The sequence below is a fragment of the Hetaerina americana genome, unplaced genomic scaffold (genome assembly GCF_022747635.1).
Source record: "Hetaerina americana unplaced genomic scaffold, ioHetAmer1.1.p SCAF_10, whole genome shotgun sequence".
In the NCBI taxonomy this organism is placed as follows: Eukaryota; Metazoa; Arthropoda; class Insecta; order Odonata; family Calopterygidae; genus Hetaerina; species Hetaerina americana.
This window is the reverse complement of record NW_027286070.1, coordinates 49,839,771-49,862,632: the sequence shown is the minus strand read 5'-3', so window position 1 is coordinate 49,862,632 and position 22,862 is coordinate 49,839,771. Positions and strand designations below refer to the sequence as shown.

General features: G+C 36.4%; 1 protein-coding gene across 2 annotated transcripts; it reads right to left on the bottom strand.

Annotated features, from left to right (window-relative positions):
• Positions 1-707: 707 nt before the first annotated feature.
• LOC139700114 (ataxin-10) lies at positions 708-21,095 on the bottom strand. 2 transcript variants are annotated; one of them, XM_071598637.1, is made up of 7 exons: positions 20,845-21,095; positions 20,599-20,653; positions 20,355-20,513; positions 13,922-14,313; positions 8,376-8,584; positions 5,233-5,296; positions 708-2,067 (listed from the first exon to the last, which is right to left on the bottom strand). In XM_071598637.1, exons 3-7 carry the CDS (start codon positions 20,465-20,467, stop codon positions 1,880-1,882), a joined length of 966 nt encoding a protein of 321 aa, XP_071454738.1. In that variant the 5' UTR covers positions 20,468-20,513; positions 20,599-20,653; positions 20,845-21,095; the 3' UTR covers positions 708-1,879. The 2 variants fall into 2 exon arrangements, with proteins under 2 accessions (XP_071454738.1, XP_071454737.1); XM_071598636.1 differs by having other exon boundaries at positions 20,599-21,095.
• Between the last annotated feature and the right edge of the window lie 1,767 nt (positions 21,096-22,862).

Sequence of the window (22,862 nt, the reverse complement as noted above, 5' to 3'; positions counted from 1 at the left end):
AAATGCATGGACACATAAAAATAATAAAGTGCTATCTATAATTCGTAACAAATGAATGGAATGCTACTTTGGTATTACTAAATGGAAAAGTTAATTCATAAATCTTGCAACTCTTTCTGTTGCTGCTGAAATTTCACAAAGATCTGCTATTTCCTGTTGTGCAAAAAATTCAGTGCTTCTTACAGGGACTTATACAAAAGCTTAAAGCTTTTGTATAAAGCAATAAGCTTTATACAAAATCATTAAAACACATGTATGTTATTTCAAAAAATTATTCCATGAGAATACATCAGAAATGAAAATACTCTTCAAATCACAATGCATATGGTGACTTTGTGATTGAATTATCAGTAAAAATGCATTATGGCAATCGAAAACCAAAGCTAATGGAACCCACATCAATGAAGGTTCCACGCCCCCACACATTCCATCTCATTGGATATGAAAAAAAGTAAAAGAAGAAGAAAGCATAAAAAAGTTAAGGTGACCCAAAGTTGGAAGACTTTCATTCATAAAAGAGGTTCTTCAGATGACTGGAAGGAGCCATTGAGGGACAAAAATTAATGCAATTGAGAAAGAGAATTGGGGCTTGGTTAAATTACCAATCAAGACAAATATCCAATTTTATATCGTATGAAAGGAAGAAATTACAAACAATGATTTGGAAATTATTTCTTAAGAAAATGGGAAAAAAATTTCAAATGAAATGAGGCTGTCAATACCTTTTTAATAGACTTCGACCAAATGTAACATAAGTTCAATCCACCCACTCCACAAAAGCTAAAGTGTGACCAATTTTCAATTTCAAAGTTTTAATCAATGTTGACACAGGCACAGATTTAACTTTCAAATTAGATTTTACAGTTTAGCAAGATGAATTGCATGTTATTATGCAATAATAAATATAGCATGAATTTATAGCATGTTGAAACATTATCTGACCTTTTAATATGCATGTTAGAGAACTTATAACCATTTTTTGATATTATTCCCTTCTTATATCTGAAAATATGCCTGATTATAGATGGCAATGCATATTATTATTAGATTCTGCTAACATTAAATAAGTGTATAGCATCAGAAAATGATTACATGGTTGTAAAATAAATACATATCTGTGAGCAATAAGATATTGTAAGTTATAAGACAAAATTTATACACTGTCTGTTAAGTTGATGGGATAAAAATTATTGATAAAAGTGTCACTCTAGATCAACTGATGGTAACTTAAGAAAGACCAAAAAATATACTTGCGAAGCTAAAATGTTTCATGGTAAAGACCTTACGTCTCTACAATCTTAATAGTGGTGATTGCATGTGTCATGAATTTGAAACCTTTCTAGCTGATTGTGGATTTTACACAGGAGTCGGTGCCATTCATATCCCAGCAGAACGATTTAGCTAGACTGATAGAATAGAAAGTAAACCATAGTTATCAACCTGAAGATCAGTTTCAAAGGTGAGGGTAGAGCTCACCTAGTACTAAGCCCAATGGAAAAGTATAATAATGGCACCAACTATAACCAATGAAGAAGATCTGGACCGGGCCAAACACAAATAAAAACTATGAAACAAGCCATCTTTACCTTTTATATACAATAATAGTGCAGGCCACAAAAGGGCCACACATCACATTTTAAAATAATATTTTTTCCGGAAATCTCACTTCACAGTTACAAAGTTTCCACTGACCATGTTGAATGACCGGCAGTGATAATTCGACTGCATTGATGTGCATAATCAGAAATACACAACATGTAATGTCATGCATACAGTACTATCATAATCCCCTAAGAACAACCGCACCATAAATTGGAAACAAAGAAATTAGCCTAAGACAAAATATCTTAGGTTTCCACAAACGAAATTCAAAGTTGCTTCACCTTGGCAATGGAACAATTGATATTTTCTCATTAGGATTGCCTGAGTCATGAAGTGTGAGTCCCATTTCTTTCAGTAAGTCATTACTTACAACACCTTCTCTTTTAAGGCCACCAATTACATTTTGGACTTCGTGGTTACCATCACACAGGTTACGAATAGCCATTATTGCCCACTGGGTGATAACTGTGAAATGTTAAGGATATCACATCAGTCACTGTCTTTGTGTTACATTTATCAGCAATATATCAGAGCTTACCTAATTTTAATAAAATTTACTGCCATTAGTGCTTTGACTCACAAATCAATCCATGCCATACTTAAATAATTTCCATTCTTCAGACAAAATAAGGCGAATGATTTTTACACTCTGAAATTGTTGCATTGAAAATATATTGCCTTTAAAAGCTGTCCCTTTTACTTAAAAGATTAAGACCAATTACAACAAATATCATAGAGTGAATTCTAATTTATAAATTCTCAATGGCAAAGAGCAACATATGAAAAACTATGGTATGATCTGAATTAATTAATAGTGAGGATGATGATATTTGAGGAGGTACATAACTATATTTATATATATTAGGCTGGTTCTTGCGTTTTCAGACTGATAACTGAATGCCGGGCAACTACATGAAGTGATATTATTAATTATAAATATGCTCCAAAACGAATAAATACTCCAAATCAGAAAGTAGCAGGGAACAATGCTGATATAAAATAATACTCTGTAGAAAACAAGAATGGCTTCACAATTCTTCTCCCTACTATATTGGTCACTAGGAGAACTATTGAACAAAATATGTACATTGCTACATAAATATTTCAATAATTATACTAAATTTTTAATTATTTTTGTTATCTAAAGCCGCAAAAGGCACTATTGGAACCATTAATGCGAAAAGGACTAGGAAGCCATGGATCACGGATGAGATGATTACAAAGATGGATGAGAGGAGAAAATGGAAGAATCTACACACTGAGTTAGGCAAAATGAAGTACAAAGAGTTAAACAATAAATTGAGGCAGGCAACAATAAAGCAAAAGAAGCATTGTAGAAGATGCAGGGTGAGGATATGGAAAGTTTGCAGAGGAAGGGTGAAATTGGTGCGCTGTACAGCAAAGTTAAATCTTTATCGGGAAGTAAGAAAGGAAGATCTATTCTAACAGTTAGATATAAGGTGGGTAAGATAATAGTTGACGCAGGAAAGGTCCAAGAGAGATGGATAGAATATATAGGTGAACTGTATGGTAGAGAACTTAGATCAAAAAAGTTAGACAAAGAAAAGGAACATGACGTAGAGGAAGATAGCTTACATCCAGGCATACTCGACGATGAGATAGAAAGGGCATTAATGGAGATGAAACTAAATAAGGCTGTGGGGGTGGATAACATTCCTGCGGAACTACTGAAATGTATAGGAAAATGTGGGAGGAAGAGGCTATATGGGTTGATTCGTAGTATCTATGAGGAAGGAATCTGGCCGGAAGACTTTGTGAGATCAGTGTTAGTTCCTATTCCGAAAAAGGTAAAGGCTACATCTTGTGAGGACTACAGGACAATAAGTTTGATATCCCACACAGCTAAAGTTGTTCTAAGAATCATAAACAAAAGGATAGAGAGTAGAGCAAAAGATTACTTAGGGGATGACCAGTTCGGGTTTATGAAGGGGAGAGGTACACGTGATGCCATTGCAGTAATGAGATTATTAATCGAGAGGAATAAAGAATACAACCAGGAGGTATTTGTCTGTTTCGTAGATTTCGGAAAAGCGTTTGATAGAGTGAATTGGGAAAAACTGATGAGTATATTGCAGAAAATAGGAATAGATTAGAAGGACAGGAGGCTAATCCGCAACCTGTACATGTCTCAGACTGCGCAGGTGCAAGTGGGGAACCGGTTGGGCAGTGTTAGGAAGAGGTGTAAGGCAGGGTTGCCCATTATCACCGTTGCTGCTCAACGTACATGTGGAGGATATGATTAAAGAGGCATGGGAAGAACTGGAGGTAGGAATGAAAGTGGGCGGGGAATTCGTAAAATTAGTTAGGTTCGCGGATGACCAAGCTTTAGTTTGTCAGTCAGCCAAGGGGTTGCAAGCATTGCTGAGTGAATTGGAAATTCAGTGCGATAGGTATGGGATGAAAATCAATATTAATAAAACAAAGGTTATGCGATTTTCTAGAAAGAAAAAGGCTAAGTTAAACATTAAAATAGGAGGGCAAAAACTAGAGCAGGTAGAACAGTTTACGTATCTCGGAAGTGTTTTGGACCAACACGGTCAAAGTAGAAGGGACATAAGTAGAAGAATTGCGCTAGGCAAAGAGGCTTTTACAAGGAGGAAGGAGTTGATGACAGGGACATTGAGTAAGGATGTTAAGAAAAGACACGTCAAAACTTTAATATGGAGCGTAGCTATGTACGGCGTGGAAACATGGGCATTGAAACAGGAGGATAGACGTAGACTGGAGGCTTTTGAAATGTGGGTGTGGAGAAGAATGGAGAAGGTGAAATGGACAGAGAAGAAAACAAATGAGAAAGTACTTGGTATGGTGGGCAAAGAGAGGGGTTTGTTGGGAGAAATCCTATGGAGGCAGGTAAAGTGGCTGAAGGGAGTATTGACCGGCAGTGGGATGTTGAAGACTGTAATAGAGGGGAGAATGTTAGGCAAGCAAGGAAAGGGAAGGAACAGGATGGGGATGTTGGACGGGATGAAGGGAGGTAGAAAGTACTCAGAGATTAAGAGGGACCTGATTTAGAGTAGGAGACTGGATTTTGTGTTTTGTTAGGAGTCCCAAAATATTTATTTATTAGCTGTGTCCATCCAAAAACTACCTTAACCGGTAGATTACCTAATAATAATAATATAATCACTACCTCATTCAACACTTGCTCTGAATGTTAACTATCTGCATTTATATCAATCATATAACTTGTGGACAAGTTGAAACTTTGATAAGTCTTTAGTATGGGCTAAGATTACAATATGGTCACACTAATAGCCTAAAAATGGAAAGAAAATTTGTAACCATAGTGAACATTAACCTTGGGATGAGGAGGAGGGGTTCAAGTAGATTTTGCCAGAGTATTTGTCATTCCTCAAATAAGTTTCATTGTAAAGAGATTCACATATAACTATGGCCAGCTTGATGGGCAGGTTAAAAAAATTCAAACTGTCAAATATTATATCACTAATGGTCATGTCAACAATGAATATCTAACATAAATAAGCACCCTCATAAGGATGAATCAATTACACCTATAAGTGTACCTATGTAAAAAGCAACATTATATACACTGAAAATATTAGATAATTATAACTTTTCTACAATTATAATGCTTCCAAAGGATACATGGATTTCTTTCATCAATATTACAACAATCCAGAATCAGGGGCACTGCTTCAAGTTCTAAAACCTGAAAAGAATTTGATTATTAATGAACATCAAACAAGAATCTTCTGTACACACAATCATTTAGTGAACACCAAATTACTCTTATCCACCTTTAAAACCACTAAGATTTAAGGAATTGGCCAGTTGAAAAAAGGAGTACACAGATTGGATGGAAATTAGCATTGCTATTTTCTATTTTTACACGGTATTATACCAAATCCAAATCAATGCCAAAGCTATGGCAGTAAAAGATCTTGGGGTCATTTCTCATTCCACATGTAAATCACTAAATTGAGTATGTTTCTAACAAGGCATTGAAACAACTAAATGAGAAAGTGTACCCAACACCTAAATATGTAGCATAAAAGCAGCTTAACCAAAATAACGGGGATCGAGATGGTGCGGGGGCTAACGTACTGGCTTCCCACCCTGAGGGCGCGGGTTCAAATCCCGGCGGTGTTGAATATTTTTCAGAGGTATCTTGATCCCTACTTGAGGTGCTTCGTGGAGGGCACTTTGAGTGAGTACGCCGTCCGTCGGATGGGACGTTAAACTGCGGACCCCTTGGCGCCTTTCGTAAAGAGTAGGCTAATGCCGACGCCGGGTTTCTCTCCACCCTTCATCCTTTCCTGTCCATCCCCTATGGCGCAAATGACCTTAGCTGTCGGTCGCCTCCCCTAAAAACTACTACTACTACCAAAATAACTTTAAGTGCATTTACATTTTCTCCTTAAGATAAGAAATTAATGTGAAACAAACAATATATGCCTTGAAATTTAAAAAATTTACATATACTACATACACCATTGTTAGAATTAAAAACCTTTCAACCCATTTAGACTGGAACTTCATACAACGAGTATCATTTGTTCTGCAATTTTTCTCATAAAGCAAAACCCAACTTAAGTTTAGTGAGGCAACTTCTTGCAAATAACTTTATGTAGAATACGATTATGCATTCCATACCAAAAAAAATAAATTATGCACAAGGTTCAATCAAAGAAAATCATAAAGATATTGTTTAGGATTATGGATCATGTTCACCTTTTCTTCTATTGCAGAATGAAGCAACCAGAAAGGCAAAATCTATTTTTTTAAAGACAATATAATTGAAATGAAGTTTATTATTCATGCTACCTACCTACTTCCTTCATACTAGAAAGCTTTCTAGAGACATTTGTTTTAGCTGATACTTCAAAATTTTATAAAATAAGAATTATAATTATCATCAAATAAATTTCTGGCATGCATAGCCACTGCCTTATTAGAGCAATGCCTAGTATGGATTGTACGATACAACAGTTTCCAATTACCTCCACATCACATTTAGCTTGCTTTTTGGAATTAACACTTTTTGAAGGGTTGTGGAGTCTGAATGGTAAACAAGCATGGGTTTAATTTTCAGATTACTGCTTAAAGTGGCAAAAAAAAGAACCAAAAGATCGCCTTTCATTTTCTTGTTGCCAGGCTATGCCTTCTCTACTACTATCAAGTACACAAATGTACGTTCACTCCTTTCTTAGATTTAAAAAACTGTTTCGGCAGTAAACCACAGAATCTACAAGCTTTTTGAAGTTGCCAATGAAGTTCTCAGCTGTCTTTGACTCAGAGGTTGCTGCTTCACCATGCCCCACAATGCCATAAGCCGGTTCTTCTCGTAAACTTCTTGAATCATGCATAGCTCCCCCTAAATACGTACTTCTTCAACCATTGATGATCCTGACATCTTTTAAATGTGGTTGGCAAAAATGACTTTTCCCTTCTCACAAATAATATTCTTGTTAATAGAGTTGCATTGCAATTGCTTTCCATTTAACCATATTAGAAGCAACCTGTCGACATCATTGAGAATGCATAACCATCACATAGATATTCTTGCCACTCTCTTTAAAGCATCCATCTCCTCAGTCCTGCCCTTGTTCTTAAAGAACATACAAATTGTTTATGTGAACCAATTGTCAATGTGTGGGCAAGATCAGCTACATTCACACCTTGCTCCTGATTTTCAATTATTTCACTATTTATTTCTACAGTTCTCTTTATTCTTTAGCAGATTTTTCTTCAGGTAAATTTTTAAAACTTAGCTCAAAACAATACTTAACTTTGGAAAAATTATATATATGAACACAAGTTATGAAAAAATGTACAATCAATTGCCACTAAGATGCTATCAGAACAAGGGCAAACAAACTGAATTATCAGGTGTGCAATCATTCCAGGAATTCCCTTCTCCTCGTCACTCGTTATGCGAAAAGTCGCTCATTAAGCGAGTCATTTTCAGAACCAAGTGAGGTTCTCATTCACATTACACTGTATTCTCACTGTTGACAAAATCCACTACATAGTGATAGTAAGAGCCCAAAACACCAAGTATTTAGCAGGGATGGAGGCTAAAAACTAGGCCTGCAAATGCGCAGAACACCCCAGACACTTCTCAGCAGAGCAAGTCATGCAATCCTGATGTTGTTCCACTTTGATCCCTATATTTGTTTCCAACACAGGCCTAATATGATATAATATAATGAGTCACTACATACCAAAATTTGTTAGAGGAAGAGCACATGTGGAGATAAGAGTGAAATCAACTTTACAAACGGCATGCACAGTCTCACAGCAACTTTCCCAAAATTGAAAAAACATACCATGCTGGCAAATAAAACAAAATGGAGTTTGGCAGTGAAAGCATGAAGCCCCTAAGGGCAATACTATGGGATATTTGGTACGAATTTTGGATTCAACCCTGACCAAGTTTATCTCAAGAAAATATCCATAAGTTATTACACCACACCAAGTTTGAGACAACTTTAAAACTCTCATTTCTGACCTGGACTGGATAATTTGAAATCATCAAGAATGACCAATAGGGCAGAGCCATATAAAACTATTTTCTTGCTGGCTCTCTCAAGTTGCTCACCCTTCATTGTAACTAGGTCAGTAATGAGAGGTCTTCTCAAGCAAAGAACTCTTTAGGTGAGTCATTGTCTAGGGGATGTTAAGAGAATGTAGCAACCAATATCTAGCTCTGGGGTGGGTTCATATTGATAAGGCAATGGCATTTTTAATCAGAAAATGGAAAAATTTATCTCAAAGATTATTCAGACCTTATTCTGAATTTCCTTATTCTTCCATGCCAAATTTCCAATCAGTCTAACAAGGTTTCTCTTGAATCCATGAGCTGGATGCATCTCCACATCACTTTCTGACTGACTTGATCCCATAGTTGATAGCTTCTGTATTGGAACAAATGGATGTTGAAGGTCACCCTCATCCTCGGCAAGTTTTCCAACTAGTTGTATACTCTTAAGGAGAACTATAAAATAAAGATAGTGATTAACAAAGTAAAAGCAAAATATACATGGTATTATGTAACTTAATTTAAGGATAAAAATAAAAAAAAATATAATTCCAAAAAATAGTTCCTCATAAAGGTAAAATGGAGTTAATTCAATCAAAAAAGAACACTTTTTTCCCTTTCCCAAATTACAAGCATTAATGTAACATTCAATGAGGTATTTTACTTCCGGAACCTCCCCTATGCTTATTCATCCTTTCTCTCTTGCTAATCTCCCCTTCCTACCTTATATTACTAATCTCCACTCTTTCCATACAAGCCCCTCCCTAAACCCCATCAGTTAAAGCTGTGACCTTGCAATGGTCTAGTGAGTGTTTATAATATTTTATTTAATTTTATCTTGAATTAAAATCATAAATGCAAAATATACAGGAACACAATTAATGAAAAGCACATAATAAAGAGCAGTTTTGAGGACATAGATTTTTGGAGCAACGGAATGTTAGGAGGGGTTCAATATATATACCATAGATTCACACACAAGATAAAGAGACACTTGTTCCCCCACCTGGCCTTGCGCTAAACAGTGACACACTCAGAGTTTTTGAAGAATACATCCAATGGCAATGGCCAACCAAAATTATAATTAAAAAATTCCCCATACATGCTTACTCCCAAACCCAAGTGGGACGATTCTTTGCGATATACTATATTTCTTTTGTATGTTTGATAATTGAGATTTGAATTACTAGGTAACTTAATCCCATTTTATCTTAACACTGAAGAATCTTCAAAATAATGCCATCATATGTTTTTCTTGAATCAAGTCACATTATTAGGGAGTAGAAACATCCTGTATGAGATTGAATAAGCATGATACCGTTAAACCATTCATACAGAAAAATGTGTGCCTGCAACATCATATTCAAAAGATTATTCCTTTACAAGTAGTTTCCTAGTACCTAGTATTTTTAGGACTTTCATGTGTACATTACTTAAGGCTACAAAATATTGCAGACAGTCAGATATCTGAAGTGTCACTTTGGTATACATACCACAATTTCTAAGTAAAGGTACTATGTAAAAACTTAATAAATTCAAATATTTGTGTAAAATGTATGGCAAGCACAGATGTTATTAATATTATTGGTATTCTAAGATTTAAGTTCAGTTATGGATGGACACACTGAACAATGATAAATTTCTTTGCCTCACTTAACAAAACAGAAACTGGTATTTGACACTATATTAACCTGTCCTTTGATTCTGCATATATTATAGCTCCCTTCATTTCATCCAAATGTCACTATCCTTTTCCTGCCCCTTCCTTGCTTGCCTCATATCTTCCCATCATTTCACAGTCTTCAACATCCCATTGCCAATAATAAAGCTCTTCATTCATTTTCCCTCTCTACCCTTCTCCTCCCCCATTTGGCCCAGAATTTTCTAATTGGTTTCCTTTTGGGCCATTTAACCTTTTCCATCCTTCTCCGCACCCACAATTCATAAGTTTCCAAACAACATTTATCAACTTGCTTCCATAACCATGTTTTCAAGTTATACACAAAACCATGCTCCACATCAAATTTCCAATTAGTATTTTCTCAACTTCCATACTAAACATCCCTGTCAACAATTCCCTCATCCTAGTAAAATCTTTGCCAAATAAAATTCTTCTTCTTTTGTCCCCACTATTTTGATCATCTTGGTCTAAGATGCTTCTCAGGTAAATAAATTGTTCTATCAGCTTTAGTCTTGGCCCCCCTACGTTGACAAGTAATTTAGCTTTTCTCTTTCACAAAAGCATGATTAACTTTGTTTTGTTTACATTTATTCTCCTCCCATACATGTCACACTGATTTTCTAACATACTCAGCAATGCTGTGACCTCTTGGCTAACAGGCTAACTAATAATTAAGGCTTGATCATCATGATACTAAACAAAGTCTAATGTCAGTTCATGAGATCATAAAGTATAATATTCTTATAAATGTTTCACCAAGCAAAAATGTATTGAGTTTATGCAATGTAGGGACAATCCTGAAAAGTTTTGCTGACTTGATAATATTGAGTGATAGTGAGGCATGAAGCATTTCTTTGAAGACTCCAAGGAAATAGGACACGTGATTAATTACTGTAGTCTCTTAATGATAATCAAGATAAGATAGCATGAATACTGCTGAGCCACTTTTGTGAAAGCAGCAGCAGGACATTCACTCTCTCTAGAGTTAACAGCAGATTTTTCTGAATAGATAACAGTTTTCAGAAGAGAATCAGCCACTAATTTTTTAGAATATTATTACTTCTTCAAAAGATACCATTCAGCACAGAGGTATTTTATAAGGACAAAAAAATACAATTTTTAGAACTATTCCTGGAAATGTACTTTCTATGTTTCAGAAATAAGTCACGATGAAAGGGTCTACTGTACAGCAGAGAAAATTCTAGCTGTTACTGCATACCTTGAGCCTGAAAAAAAATTGATTGAGTTGTTTTGCCTTCTGAAGTTAATTAGCTGAAAGATGAGAACATTAAGAGCACATAATGAATGAGGGAATTTTTCGACAGATCTGGTAGGAACATTTGAAATTCTGGCTATCCTGAATACAACTGAAAATGACATGATATAGCACATAAGTCATTTGGTTGAACATTCAAAAAAGAAAAAATTCCAAAGAAAAATAGGAGAAATCCATTTTATAATACCTAAGACAGCCCTCAAACTCATTCATTAAGACAATGGAAGTGATTATACATACCTATGATAGCTATACCCTGACTGAGATATTTGATCTTTGATGTAAATTTAAAACGAACAAACCCACAGTCATGAATCAATGGAAAACGAAATAGTCGAGACCACTAACTAGATTGGCACCTTACTTGTAATTTTGTTTTTGTACGATAGAAAGGTCAGTGGCAAAAGAGGAATCCTTGTAAACGCTGAATGAGTGAGTGAGTGCGATTCACAGAGGTCTTACACACCCGAGCGATTGAGTGATTGCAAATATGAATTTGGACCTTTTTCTTTTTTGATTTTTGTTTCAATTTGTTTTTCATTCCTGTGTGAGTACAATGGGTCCTTGGCATAGGAGATATCCTTGCAAACCCAGGGAGTGCGTGAATGTGATTCATGAGAAAGACTGTTAATCCCCAACACACCCAAGTGATTAAGTAGTTGTATGCTTGTTTCTTTCATTTTGCCTTGTTTGTGTATGACTGAGGTACACGGGGGTCACTGTTTCCCAAACACACCCAAGTGACCAAGTATGTGATTCTTATCTTCCCCTTACGTGTAACTTTGTTTTTACCTCCCCCCCTTTAAACAAACACCACCAATCAAGTTTATAGTATCAGCTTTTTTGTTTTTTTCTTATATGGTGTTTTTTAATCGCATTATTGAACTTTCAATCAAATATGTTCTCAACAAGAACTTTTGAACAACAAGAACTTTTGAACAACAAGAACTTTGAAAATGATAGTTATTAGGTATTTACTTAGAATTCTATTACTGATTAGTTATCATACCTTACTTAAAACCAAATATTATTGGGGTAACGATGATGAAAAAGGTGATCAAAACTATAAATCAAATGAAAGTTACCAAGAATTTCAATGTTTGAGAAGAAATGGGTTAATATACTACCTTGATCAAAAATTTCCCGGAATTTATTCAGAAAATTAAAAATACAAGTTTATTCATCTAAATCTATATTGTCCCCTTCAAAGTAATCCCCATCGACTGCAACACACTTATGCCAGCGCTTGATCCAATCCTCGAAACATTTTTTATATTCGGTTTTCGGTATGTCCATCAGTGCTTCCTGCGATTTTTCCATTACTTCCTCTCGGCTGCTAAAACGCGTTCCCCGTAATGGTTTTTTAACTCGATTGAACAGAAAGAAGTCACAGGGAGCCAAATCAGGTGAATTCGGTGGCTGTTGGATGGTATTTGTTGCATTTTTCGTCAAAAAATTACGAATAATGATAGCACTGTGCGACGGTGCGTTATCATGGTGCAAAATCCACGAGTTTTCTGCCCACATTTCTGGTCTCTTTCGGCGAATTGCTTCACGCAAACGTCTCATAACGCCCAAATAATACTCTTTGTTTACTGTCTGGCCTTCTGGCAAAAATTCATGATGCACTACACCGTTGTAATCCATGAAAACCGTCAGCATTGCCTTCTTTTTTGACTGAAAACGACGTGGTTTTTTTGGTCTCGGCTCATTTGGTGAACGCCATTCACTTGCCTGATGTCTGGATTGCGTGTCGTACTCATAAACCCACATCTCGTCTCCAGTAATGATCCTTTTGATGAATGTGGGATCGGATTCAGCCTCGCAAATCATGTCTTTTGCGACGTCAACACGGTCTCTTTTTTGCATGAAATTGAGGTCTTTTGGCACCAACTTTGCTGCTACACGACGGAAACCCAAATCATTAACCACAATGTCTTGGGCGGATCCATAGGCAATGTTCAAGTCCTCCGCTATTTCTCTGATGGTTAATTTGCGGTTATTGACCAACATTTCTTTTACTTTATCAATTTTTTCACTGACTTTCGATGTCGATGGTCTGCCACTGCGTTCATCATCTTCGATTGACTCACGACCACTTCTGAACCGCTCGTGCCACTGGTAAACGACCGTTTTTTTTAGAGAATCGTTGCCGAAACACTTTTCCAACATTTCCAACGTCCGTGCGCCACTAAATCCGTTTTTTACGCAAAATTTAATACAAGTTCGTTGTTGCAAATTTAAATCCATTTCTGAAATTGTAAAAAATCGCCAACACACACAGAGATAGATGTACTCTTGGCTACGTAACTTTTGCAAATGTCAAGTTATGACACTAAGATTTAAAGGGAATATCAACAACAGATGTACCAATTTAACAAAAAAAACAGAACTCAAATCGGAACGATGGGAGCGCCACACGGTGGTTATTCCGGGAACTTTTTGATCAAGGTAGTAAGCTGAATAGATTACCAAACATAAACACTCAAGATAATATCAAATCACATCACCTATTTTTAAATCTATGGCCATACAAGCCTTGCCCTGTTCACTGCTGGCACTACTTAAGATGATAACATTATAGTTTCGTTTAAAAGCTTTTCCCCAAATATATGATAGTGATACATTAAAATGCTTTTCCTTTGATTAAAATGTTGTCAAGGTAAAAGGAATAAGATGAAAATAATAATGCTCCTCCAATTACTTCTTAAAAATACATAGTTAATTACACTTTGTTAATATTAATAAAAATGTGTATACACACCTAAAGAAAATACATAGCTCTAGGTTATCCAGGGTCTTTAAATATTGTCATAAGTTACAGACATTCACTTACACACAGCCTGCACTAAAAGTGGTCCATCTGCCTGAAGCACGCTGAGATACTCCTCATTACCAGATGCAGATGCTAATACTTCGAGCCATTTAGATATTTCACAAGGGTCCCCCATCTCTGTTGTACAATCGGTTAGACCTTCTATATTTTCAACTTTACTACCAGTTCTCATATCCAGTATGTGGTCAGAATGGGAACGAAATTCATTGGAAATAAATACAACAGCTGACAAATTAAACTTTCTGCTCTCCTTGGCTGCACTGTCATCACTTATTTCCGAGGTGTTGTTGGACATTAAGTCCAAAATGAAATATCTCTGTTGAGAATCCAATTTTGGATAATATTTCTCCACCCATCCTTGAGATTTTAACAAAAGTTCCAAAGTGAAAAGCCTGGAATGATATAACGTATGGAAAAATTTTAACTCAAAGACTAATTTACTGACAAAAATTCATAGAGATGCATCACCACAGTGCAGTCACAGTCACAAAGTGAACTTTTGGATAACGAATAATTTTTTAACATGCCCAAATGTGTGATGCTTTAAGATAACAATGATTTGAAATGACATTGTTTAATCCTAATATTAATGGAGTATTTAGCATTTCACTTCTATATTTACATGTCATATTTTTGAAAAGGTGTAATTATGAAAATTGCATTATAGATTTTGTCTTACAGCTTGCATTTCAATTAGTTTTATTTAATTTTCTAACGATAAATTTGGTAAGTTTTGAAGACTTTGATGCACAAAGGCTTACTTGCATGGAATCTTGTTTCTGTGATGTATCTCAGTATAGGTCTAACTCTTTTTGCCAGTAATATACAATATTTGTAAATAAATATTGCCATAGAAACAAGATTATTATTCGTGAAGGATTCTCGGGTCTTCCACCGGGTCAAGGGTTCCATATTGGCCAACGTTTCGATGCCAGACTCGTGCATCGTCTTCAGGGTTGATGGCTGCCATTCCGTATTTGGCCGTCTTATATACCTGAGCTCCCGCCTCAGGTGACCTGTGATTGGCCCGCGGAGGGGGGACCTCCTGATTGGTCGCCGGGCAGTTGTGGTCTGTTCCTTCCTTTCTTTACTTGGTTTAGCACCGGTTTCCATGCATTGCTGAGGGAATAGCCGGAATCCCTATTGAAATTATGTCCTGCCATTTTAATTTCAATTGATTCTTTGACTATTCGGTCCCAGTAACCACCGGCGCAGGCAAGTACCTTTGTCTCATTGAAGTTGATGGAATGATCCATCGCGATGCTGTGTTCGGCGATGGCTGATTTTTCCAATTGTCCCAGGCAAAGGTTTCTTTTATGTTCTTTTAATCTTGTCTCAATGGTCCGCCCCGTCTCTCCGATGTAGACATCTCCGCAGGCACACGGGACTTGGTATATGCCTGGGGTCTTTAGGCCGATAGGGTCCTTTGCTCTGACGAGCAAATTTCTAATTTTTTCCGGTGGTTTGTGGATGGTCTCGATGTTGTGCCTCGACAGTATCCTGGATATTTTACCTGAGATCGAGGCGACGTACGGCAGGCAGGCCCTTGCTATCGGTTTTTCTTAAAGGGCCTTCAACCCGCTACCACGCACGATGAAGGAGGAAAAAGAAAAACCGATAGCAAGGGCCTGCCTGCCGTACGTCGCCTCGATCTCAGGTAAAATATCCAGGATACTGTCGAGGCACAACATCGAGACCATCCACAAACCACCGGAAAAAATTAGAAATTTGCTCGTCAGAGCAAAGGACCCTATCGGCCTAAAGACCCCAGGCATATACCAAGTCCCGTGTGCCTGCGGAGATGTCTACATCGGAGAGACGGGGCGGACCATTGAGACAAGATTAAAAGAACATAAAAGAAACCTTTGCCTGGGACAATTGGAAAAATCAGCCATCGCCGAACACAGCATCGCGATGGATCATTCCATCAACTTCAATGAGACGAAGGTACTTGCCCGCGCCGGTGGTTACTGGGACCGAATAGTCAAAGAATCAATTGAAATTAAAATGGCAGGACATAATTTCAATAGGGATTCCGGCTATTCCCTCAGCAATGCATGGAAACCGGTGCTAAACCAAGTAAAGAAAGGAAGGAACAGACCACAACTGCCCGGCGACCAATCAGGAGGTCCCCCCTCCGCGGGCCAATCACAGGTCACCTGAGGCGGGAGCTCAGGTATATAAGACGGCCAAATACGGAATGGCAGCCATCAACCCTGAAGACGATGCACGAGTCTGGCATCGAAACGTTGGCCAATATGGAACCCTTGACCCGGTGGAAGACCCGAGAATCCTTCACGAATCAAATACGCCGGGAAAGCACCAGATCTTACTTCAAGATTATTATTATGGATACAATAATATGCATCCAAGACATCATTATGGATACATACATTACATCTACTTAATACCCCGCAAGCCGCCGCAAGGGCGTGTGGCGGGGGGTGTTAGGACACCACCCGTAATTTAGAAAAGAAAAAAAACCGCATGCAATAACCACAAAATCATATCAGCAATCACAATTAGAAGTTATGTTTGATGACCTAGATAGGTTTACTACATTTCACTGCTGAAGGGATGTCAGGCGTAATGGTGGTGGTGCGACCCTCTACTTAAACGACAATTGGTTAAGGTCACTAATTTTCATAATATATATTTTGTGGAAATAAGTAATGATGGAATCAATGAAAAACTTTCAATTCTTATCAACACTAATTCTGTTAATGCTCCAGAAGTCCTAAGTGACTTAAAAATAATAATTAAATATGAATATGACCAAGAAATCTTTCATATAAGGTAATTTTAATGCAGCATTGTAAACACCAATCAATTGCAAAAATAACCTTTAAAATACTCGATGCTACAACTTTCACCTTTGCAATAGCAAACATTCAAAGTGGTTCTTGAATTTTGGTGGCATTTTAATTTATGACATTTTTATCAACACAATGGATAATAAGTATAATATTGCCAATGCGAACTGTGATTTAAGTTATCATTATTTGTAATTTTTCATGATGATTGATGCTATCAATTATGTTATTTCAATAGTTCGTCTGGCTCAATGAGCAAGCAGTGCCACTGTCTGTGGTATCTCCTCCTGGAAAACTGCAAATTCATCACATTGTTCCTCAATCCATGCCTAACCATAATATAGTTAAACTGATGACTTCTAGAGTCGCCCAGCATATTCCATGATTACCTATGCTGTTTGTGCTATCCAAACCTAGAGTTCATTGTGATTACCCCTGCGTCCTGCTGAACTTTATCGGTTTCTCCCTATGGTCAGACCTCATTCCTAAACCATAGTCCCCTACCTCACTACCATCTCCTAATTTACCAACCATCACATTCCAATCCCCCATTACTATCAGCTTTTTTGCTCCAGGAACACTCGTGATGATTACATTCTCTAACTGATCATATATCCTATCTAATACCTGCTCTTTACGGTTGCATGTAGACCTGAAGAAAGAATTAAAAACAAATTATGCCTGCTATTGCAATACTACTTAACTGCAGCACATTTTTCTGTGACAGCCAAAAGTAATTATTCCACACAGAGTGAAAGCTAATTACACTTCATAATAAACATTTGAGGTTGTTGCAGAAAGGATGTATTTAATGTTGTAGAGGTACTACAAAGAAGAGGCCTTGAAATTCCACTAATTTCACACTTCCTAATACCAAATGCTAGAGTATTCAATTCATCAATCCAAGTTGGCGGATACTGAAACTTGCATGGTTTGCTCTAAGAAAATTGATTCAAACTCACAGTATATAACTTGAAGCCTGTGCAACAAAAATTCACACAGAAAGTGTTCCAATTTATCTAATATTTTTAAATTACTAATTAATGACGGTGATGCAGACTGGTTTTGTGTTAACTGTATTCCCACCTACTTCATCCTTTGTATATGTATACTGTTTAATAAATCAATCACTACTGGAATTTTTCCTAGTACACCAAAATCCACATAAATAGTACCAATACATTGCAGGGTGACAGAAATAACTTAACTATTGCCTGATTGCCAAGCTCTCAATAATAGCAAAAATCTTTAAATATTGGTTGTAGATAAGCTAACTCCTATCTTTAATAGCATTATTATCCCAGAGCAGCATGGTTTCACTAAAGGAAGATCAACACTCTCTAATATTTTAGTTTTTTAAAATTATCTTATAGATGGTATGGAAAAAAGCTTACAAACAGATGTCATATTTGCTGATATTAATAAGGCTTTTGATACTATTAGTCCTGAGCTTATTCTTAGAACATTGGATGCATTTGGAAAGATTGTAACCATACTTGACTAGATGGAAAGTTATTTGCCAACAGAGAACTTGCAGTAAAAATTAATGCATCTTAAAGTAAACGTTTTTATCCATCATCAGGTGTTCCCCAAGGATTCCATCTGGGTCCCCTATCATTTTACTTATTAATAAATGATATTGTAATGGCATTAGACCCAATCACTTTTCTTTTGCATGCCGATAAGTTAAAATTGGTCTCAACAGGGTGAAATGCTAAAACTGGCCTGAGCACCTAACTTTCATTTAAAAAAAATGCTATTTTGTAACATTCAGCCAGAAAAGGAGTCCACAGCTTTATGAATATAGACTAAGCAATTATCCAATGGCCTGATTAACAAATATAAATTACCTCGCAGTTATATTTGACACACAGTTAACATCCCATCAACATTATAACTAATCAATTATCCAATGGCCTGATTAACAAATCTAAATTACCTCGGAGTTATATTTTACACACAGTTAACATCCCATCAACATTATCACTAGGTTCAAGCTTAAGTACTCAAATCGCTTGGATTTATCTTCCAATACTGTAAAAACTTTAAACACATAGTGCCATTTAAAGTTCTGTTCATCTCATTACTTAGGTCATTCTGGGTATACTGCTCTACTGTCTGGTCACCTAACTAAAGATCTCATATCCATACAATTGAAAGTGTTCACAGAAAATGTGTGCGCAAAATTGAATTCCAATTCAATCTTCACAAAGATCTATATGGTTATCATGAAAAGTTTCTTCTACAAAATCTTCCCTCCTTGCATGAATGTAGAAAAATCAAGAGCATAACTGATCTTTATAAATTACTGCATAACAAGATTGATTCATTAGAACTTCTGAGGACAATATCTTTCCAAATACCTTCACATTACTACTCACCTATAAGCCAGATTATGAGAGATGCAAATAGTTGTATTTGGATTGACCTATTTTCTATTTCAACTGGATCCCTTAAAAAAATATTAATAAACGTCTTTGAAGAATTTAGGAATGCTTATTATTGCTGTTTGGATATGTTAAGACGTTGTTCCTAATGCTCATTGGGAAAATTTTCTAAATTGATGCCACCAGGTCTAGTTAATAACTACTAATAACATTTATAATTTTTTACCATTATCTGGCCTATAACAAATACTATATTTCTAATATTGTTTCCATTTTTTAATTAGGAATATTATTTAGCATTGATATTTTGTCTACATTAATATAAAAAGGTATGTTTGTGTACCTGTACACCATCTGAAAATGTCTTTTATGCAGTGCAAATTAAATTTCTTCTTTTTTATTCCAAAATTATATTTCAATTCTTAACAACGAATATTTAACTTTTTTAATTTGTGTCCGTATGTTAATGTTTTTTATAATTGTGGAACTAATATATGTTTATGACTTACTATTTGTAAAAGGGTTATCCCCATAATCAAATAAAATTAAACATCTATTGACTTATGTCTTAACATTAATTTACAGTCCAATATTCTTCAGTAATACACATGTCAAAATTAAAAATCTAGTACACTCAAATGCTTAACTTATTCTAAATTCTCAAATATCTGTCCATGATACACGAACTTCCAATAATATACATGTAACACCTTACTCTCAATAAGTTATGGCATTAAATCCATGCGACACCTGGCAAGAAAAACATAAAATGTACCGCATGACATAAAACACTTTCATTCTCTCAGAATACTATCAAATACACTGAAAAAGAATAATTTCTTACACTGTCATAAATGATTATTATTTTACTCCTTTATAACTATTATTTCCTTTTTCTGATGAAAATCGTGCACTGGTACACAAAATTGTGAAGTTGTGCCATGGTCTTTTCTGTTATAACTTGATGTGAGCCAATATGCCTTTAATTTCTATTGTTCGATAGTATAGAAAGATGCAGTGATCTAACCCTGAATTAGTGAGCGGATTACTTGTTAAAATATATGTTGACACTGAAATATCTGTTTAGCATGCTGAGATTTGCTTAACTTAATATTTTGATAATTCTTCATGCATTTTATTCCCCTTAGCCAAGTTATGCAAATTTTCCAGCCTTAGTTAATTTCAGTTAAATTCAAAACTACGAGCTACATAATTAACTGTTCTCAAACTAACCCATATTCCGATCCACAAACTGCCGATGATACAAGGCCACTGACAAAGTCAACATCTAATTCTTTCCACAGTTCTTCTTCTTGTTTTCCTAGAAATATATTATAAACTACCATTGCAGCGTAGTTACTGCTCTTTTCGTCACCACAATGAAGGGTAGCACTGAAAAAGCGAAAGAGCATTTTCAATATTGTGACCTCATTAAAGAAACCTAGCAAACCTCAAATTTTCCATTTCTAATTGTTACCTTAAAATACTGTAACATCTTTCCCAAATAATTTTTTTTGTTTCGTCATTGTTTACTGTTAAGTTTCCCAATAGTTGAACACCCAATCGTAAACAAATATTGCGTTCCTCAGTACCAGGAAAGACATGAATTACTGAATCAATTAATTTTACAATACAAGGTAAACCGTTTGAATGGTTAACAATGAAATTCTGATGCTTATGGCCTAAAACACATGCATTCCTTAAATAACGAAAACTATCACACAATTTCTCTAAACCAATCCCCGGTGTGAACTTCTGGGAGAATTTTTGGAGATCATTACAACGTTCATTTATCCCCTCTTCGTCAGAGATATCCATTATACCAGTATATTTCATATAGCTCACTCAAACACATTGACTTCGCAGTTGACATTAACTAGGAGATGCGGCACAGAATGCAAGAATATTTCATCAGTCCTCATGATCATTTTCAAAATACACACAAGAACGATCAACACGAGGGAAATATCGTGACTTAATTTCGTAATTCGTGCCTCAATTGTTTCGAAGTAATTTGAAAAGTTACCGATAAGTTGAAAGTAGAAGTACTTCCAGTAATTAGAATAATGTTTCGATAAAGAAATAGGAAGAAAATTGTCTCCGCTCCGTCGCAAGCGAAAGCTAGAAGGATCAAATGTAAAGGCAATCTTGAACCCATGATGGAGAAACACTTCAGTTTATTTTACGGTATATTATAATTGAAAAAAATGATGGTGAGCCACAGTTTCGCTACTTTTCACGTTTTTTTATTCAAAAAGAATTGTGGGTTATTAAAATGAAAAGGAGTTTCATTTACTAGTAATGATGAGTTAAAGAAATGTTTGAAAAATTCCCCATCGTCGCGTACAGAGCACATGTGCCATAGAGAATATTACTTCTACTAATAACTTCGTCTACTAGTTAAGTACAAGTAGACTACTACTTTCTTAGATACTTTGGGAAAAACTTGAAAAAAAAGCCAAAAAATACTTGGAAAAATTGTGTAATACAATTCGCCATTCAACTCATTAGATACTTATAAAAAGTGAGAAAACACCTACTTACTTGCGGAGAGAAATCGATTGCTTAGTGGCAGAAAGAGTCGTCACATTTCTTATTAATGTAAATGAAAAAACAGTAGCGCATTTAATAAAAATTCGAGCGTTTAGAGAAGAAGAGATCAAAAGTCAATTATTATAGTTTACACAGTAAATCTTACTTGAATCTACATAAACTTATACAGGGTTCGTCCGGAAAATAAGTGTACTGAGCTCAGGAAAAAAAATTATCGCACTTTTACATATCATAAGCTAATATTCCTCAAAATAGGACCCTTGTGAGTCGATACACTTGTTCCAGCGGCGTTCCCATTCCTGGAACGCTCCCGCGAAGGCATCATCGGGAACCTCTCGAAGACACGTCGTCACGGCCTCTTTGACGGCGTCCAAAGTCCCGTATCGCGTTCCTTTCAAACTCCTCTTTATCTTCGGGAACAGAAAGAAGTCCGGTGGTGCCAAGTCCGGGCTGTAGGGCGGGTGCGGCAGCGTTGCCACGCCGTGCTTGGCCAAGAAGTCCGACACGACAAGCGCGGTGTGAGACGTCCGCATGATGTCATTGTCGTGATGCAGCCGCCAGATGTTTTTGATCGCTGGCCGGACGCGGGCGACTCGTTTTCGAAGCTTGTCGAGCACTTGGACGTAAAATGCAGCATTTACAGTTTGTCGTTCAGGTACAAATTCGTAGTGGACGACTCCCCTTTTGTCAAAAAAGACAATGAGAATCGCCTTGATCCGAGATTTGCTCATGCGAGCTTTCTTTTGACGGGGTGATGATGGGGTGTGCCACTCCGCACTTTGTCTCTTCGACTCCGGGTCGTACTCATAGATCCACGTCTCGTCACCCGAAACAACGTCCTCTAAAAAATGTGGATCATTTTCGCAGTGATCTGCAAGTTGTGTCGCGATTTCCAAACGATTGAGTCTTTGATCATCACTGAGCACTTTCGGCACCAACTTTGCACAAATTTTTCGCATCTGTAATTGCTCCCTAATAATCTCGTGCACTATTGTTTTTGGCACATTACACTGCTCTGCTATCATCCGAACACTAAGACGACGATCAGAGTTCAGTACATCGCGAACTTTTCGCACATTTTCGTCGGTGAGTGTCGTTGATGGGCGTCCAGGCCGTGGTTCGTCGTCGACCTCTTCTCTGCCCTCCACGAACATCTTGTGCCACTGAAAGATAATGTTTCTGGACATG